The sequence below is a fragment of the Eimeria tenella genome, genomic scaffold (genome assembly GCF_000499545.2).
Source record: "Eimeria tenella Houghton genomic scaffold, Eth_scaff4095, whole genome shotgun sequence".
NCBI classification, from domain to species: Eukaryota; Apicomplexa; class Conoidasida; order Eucoccidiorida; family Eimeriidae; genus Eimeria; species Eimeria tenella.
In genome coordinates this window covers 427-4,677 of record NW_013543344.1, presented here as the reverse complement: position 1 = coordinate 4,677, position 4,251 = coordinate 427, and the positions used below count along the sequence as shown (strand labels likewise).

At 55.6% G+C, this 4,251-nt stretch overlaps 1 protein-coding gene and 1 non-coding gene across 2 annotated transcripts in view; both read right to left on the bottom strand.

Annotated features, from left to right (window-relative positions):
- Positions 1-1,552: 1,552 nt before the first annotated feature.
- Positions 1,553-4,251, bottom strand: part of ETH_00036375 (Eukaryotic initiation factor 3 family member protein, related) — a gene marked incomplete at both ends in the record, with an annotated part of 3,068 nt that continues 369 nt past the window's right edge. Inside the window, 5 exons of the mRNA XM_013376843.1 lie at positions 1,553-1,648; positions 2,395-2,516; positions 2,762-3,287; positions 3,538-3,653; positions 3,988-4,112. Of these exons, the coding sequence (XP_013232297.1) occupies positions 1,553-1,648; positions 2,395-2,516; positions 2,762-3,287; positions 3,538-3,653; positions 3,988-4,112 (985 nt within the window). The remainder of the gene's footprint in view (positions 1,649-2,394; positions 2,517-2,761; positions 3,288-3,537; positions 3,654-3,987; positions 4,113-4,251) is intronic.
- ETH_t00000032 lies at positions 1,682-1,749 on the bottom strand. Its single transcript has one exon. It is a non-coding gene (tRNA).

The following is a 4,251-nucleotide window of genomic DNA, read 5'->3' as shown; positions in this document are numbered from 1 at the left end:
TAGTGCTGCTGCTGCAGGTGGGGCTGCTGCTGTGGCGGGGAGCGCTTCGGCTGCTGCGTGTGGTGCTGCTGCTGCTGCGGGCAGTGCTGCTGCTGCTGCTGCTGCAGCCCGTGCAGCAGCAGAGGTTTGCTGCTGTTGCTTCTGTCTCCTGTCAAGACACTGCAGGTCTGCTGCTGCGTTTGGGGTGTCTCTACAGGTCGGTTTCCTTTTTTGTATTCTGTGGCTCTTATGAAAGTCGCAGACCAGCTTGGTGTGGGGCCCGCGGAGCTGCACTCGGTATGCTGCTGCTGCGGCTGCTGCTGCTGCTGCTGCTGCTGCTAGTGGTAGTAGTAGTACTAGTAGTAGTGCCGCTGCTGCTGTTGGGGCTGCGACTACTGTTGCTGCTGGCTGGTGCTGCTGCTGTGGCTGCTGCTACTGGTGCCGCTGCAGCGAGTGCTGCGCTGCTGCTGCTGCCGTTGCTGCTGCTGCTGCTGCTAATGGGGTGTCGTTTATTTGCGGCAGTTTGGGCTGGTGCGCCTGGGATTGCTGCAGCCTCTGTCTGTGTCTGTTCTCTAGTGTCTTCTGCACTATTTGTGCCTTATTTTAGTTTATTTTGTATTTTTGCATTTGTTCTATTTCATTCGAATTTACTTAAATTTATGTAAATAAAGTGCTTTTGCTGCAGCAGCTGCTGCTGGTCCTGCGTGTGTCTGGGGTGTCTGTACACCAGGTGGCACAGCAGTGCGAGCGCTGGATAATTCAAAAGTTCTTTAAAGACCACATGAAGGCCCGCTGGCCGCTCTAAAACCCTAAACCCTAAACCCTAAACCTTCGACGCAAACCCTGCTACCGCCGACGCCTTCATCAAAGCCAGTTGCTGCTGCGCTGCCCCCGCAGCAAGGGAAGCAGAAAACACACCCCACACTCAGGGACGCCCCGAGGGGGCCCTCCTGGGGCCCCCTAGGGGCCCCCTGGGGGCTCACCAGGGGCCCCTTGGGGGCCCCTTGGAGTGCTAGGGGGCCCTGGGGGCCCTGCGAGGCACATTGGAGGGACACATGCAGCTCTGGGGGCCTCAAGGGGCCCCCCAGAGTTACCAGGGCCTCTGAAGCTCTTCTGCAGAATATTTTGAAGACCCAAAGGGCCCTTAGAGGGAGTTTGGGGCCCCACAGGGGCCCCCCTACAGGCGCATGAAGGGCCCCACAAAAGACCCACACAGACTTTCCTGGGGCCCCCGTGGGCCCCCCACAGCGATTCCTGTAGGGGGTCCTTATGGGGGGCTCCTGTGGGGGGCCCCAAAGGGGCCCCCTAAAGGCCCCACAGGGGCCCCCTAAAGGCCCCAAAGGGGATCCCACAGGGGCTCCCTAAAGGCCCCACAGGGGCCTTGTAGGGGCCCCAGAGGGCCCCCCAGGGAGCCGGTAGGGGCCCCAGGGGGCCCCCGTGGGAGCTCGTAGGGGCCCCAGAGGGACCCCCAGGGAGTTTGTAGGGGGCCCAGAGGGCCCCCCAGGGGCCCCATAGGGGGCCCCCAGGGGCCCCATAGGGGGCCCCCAGGGGCCCCTGAGGGGCCTTTTTGTGGTTAGGGGGAGGAATTGATTTTGATGGCGGAGACAATAAATCCGCTGGGGACAGAAATGACACTTTGCATTGTGGGGTGAGTTCGCCCGGGGATGACCTGAGGGACAAAAGAGAAAAATTAAAAGAAATTAAATTTAAAAAGCAACAGCAGCAGCAGCAGCTGCTGCTGCTGCTGCAGCTGGTGCTGCTTTTTAAAGCGCAAGCAGATGCAGCAGCAGTTGCTGCTGCTGCAGCTGCTGCTGCAAGGGAGAGCGCCTGCAGAGGCAGCAGCAGAAGCAGCAGCAGCAGCTGCTGCTGCTGCAGTGCGAGGCGCTGCTGCAGCGCGGGAACCAGGTGGAGGAAAAAGAGACGAATTTGCTGCAGCTAAGAGTTAATTGTTTGGAAATAAGAAACAGAATTTATTGTTTAGAAATGGACTCATTTCGAAATGAGAAACACATTTAATTATTTAGAAATAAGAAATATATTTAATAAACTAGAAATGAGAGATATCATTGTTTAGATATAACAAATAGAATTATTTACTTAGAAATAAAGGTGAAATATAGTTGTTTAGAGCAAACAAATGCAGTTATTTATTTAAAAAGTGATTGAGAGTTTGACAAAAAGAGAAAACAGAAAAAAAGGAAAAGAGAAAAATAGAAAAAAAAGGAGAACATAAAAAGAAAAACTAGGAAAAAAGGAAAAGAGAAAAAGAGAAAAAGAGAGGAGAAACAGAGAAGAAAAAAGGAAAAAAGAACAAGAGAAAAAAGGAAAAACACAAAACAAAAACTAGAGAAAGAGAGAAAGAAAGAATAATAAAAATAAAAATAAAAAATAAAAAATAAATTAAAAAAGACTGGCCTGTATCTCCCGCAGCAAAAGTTCTTCTAAATTTGCATGCACGAATTCTCGAGAAGCACAAAGAGCCGAATGCACATTTGCTGCCATTTCAAACGCCTGCGTAAACAGCACCAGGCGGCCACCTGCAGCAGCAGCAGCAGCAGCAGCAGCACCAGTTGCAGCAGCGGCAGCAGGAGATGCAGGAGCAGCAGCAGCGAGAGCTGAAGCAGCAGCAGTAGCGCCCACGGAGCCCCACAAGCCTTTGGGGCCCCTCTGGGGCCCCCAAAGACCTTGGGGGCCCCCTGTGGGGCCTTGGGGGGCCTCCTGGGGGGCCCCCTGGGGGGCCCCTGGGGGCCCCCTGAGGGCCCCCCGCGGGCCGGAGGCTGACCTGGTTTGAGGAAGTTATGGGCGAGGAGAATGGCATTAAAGAGAAGTTTGTTGAAGAGTTCATTTGCAGAAAAAGAAGTTTCTCCTTTTTGTCTTTTTACTTTATAAGGAGACACAGCAGCAACAAATCCATCTAAACCTCCCCCAGCCTTAATTGCTTCGAAAGCCTTTGCTGCTTCCGCCCGCAGCCGCTGCTGCTGTTGCTGCTGCATCCTTTCCGACTTCTCTCGCGGGCTCTCAGGGGGGCCCCCGGGGGGCCCCCCAGGGGGCCTTTCAGGGGGCCTCGTCTCCTCGGGGGCCCCCCCAGGGGGCCCCCCCGAATCAGAGGCCCCCCTAGGGGGACCCGCTTCATTGGAGGGCCCCTCAGGGGGCCCCTCCTCTTTGGGAGGCCCCTCGGGGCCCCCCTCAGAGGGCTCCGCCTCCTTGGGGGGGCCCCGAGGGGGCCCCTCCGGGGGCCCCTCAGGGGGCCCCTTAGGGGCAGTCGCGTTCGCTGTGCCCTCTTGCCGTTCCTGGAAGACCTCCATTAACTGAGGAACAGCACAACAGAAAACCCTAAACCCTAAACCCTAAACCCTAAACCCTCAACTCTAGCCACCATCACAAGGCCCCAATCCTGCTCTTTTACCAACTGCGCTCGTTCCCTAAACCCTAAACCCTAAACTCTAAACCCTAAACCCCTAGCCGTGACTGACCCTTTCCATCAGCACCCCTTTCCGCTGCAAACCCTAAACCCTAAACCCTAAACCCTAAACCCTAAACCCTAAAGCCTAGGCCCACGTGGTGAATGTTGACGTCTACAAGACAAGACAAAAGAGCCGGAGGAAGGTCAGCTTCTCTAAGGGCCCTATCTGCTGCTGCTCCTGCTTCCAGCAGCCTAAAGACTTTTCCTTGATCTAAAAAAACAAAAAACAAAAATAAAAAAAATAAAAACAAATAGAACAAATAAGAAAATAAAAAATTAGGAGACAAGGCGCAACTTTCCTGCTGCCCCGCGCTGCAGATACTTTGCTGCTGGCGCCTCTTGAACTGCTTCCGCCTACGTTTGTCTCCGCAGCAGCAGCAGCAGCAGCAGCAGTAGCACGAGCCAGCAGCAGCAGAAGCAGCATCAGTAGCAGCATCAGCACTGAAGCAGCAGCAGCACCAGCAGCAACAGCAGCACTAGCGCCAGCAGCAGCAACACCAGCAGCAGCAGCAGCAGCAGCAGCAGGAGTGCGGGGGGCCCCTCACTTCCGACTCTCAAGAGGGCCCCCGCAGTGGGGAGGCCCAGGGCGTGGTCGAGGGCCAGCAGCTGCTGCCCCGGGGCCAGACACAAACGGTGCAGCATGCAGCTCAGGTAGTCGTGGCGCAGCCCGCTGCAGCAGCAGCAGCAGCAGCAGCAGAGGAGGTGGAGCAGTAGCAGAAGTGGCAGCAGCAGCAGGAGAAACAGTAGCAGCGGCGGCATTGGCAGCAGCAGCAGTAGTGGTAGCAGTAGCAACAACAGCACTAGCAGCA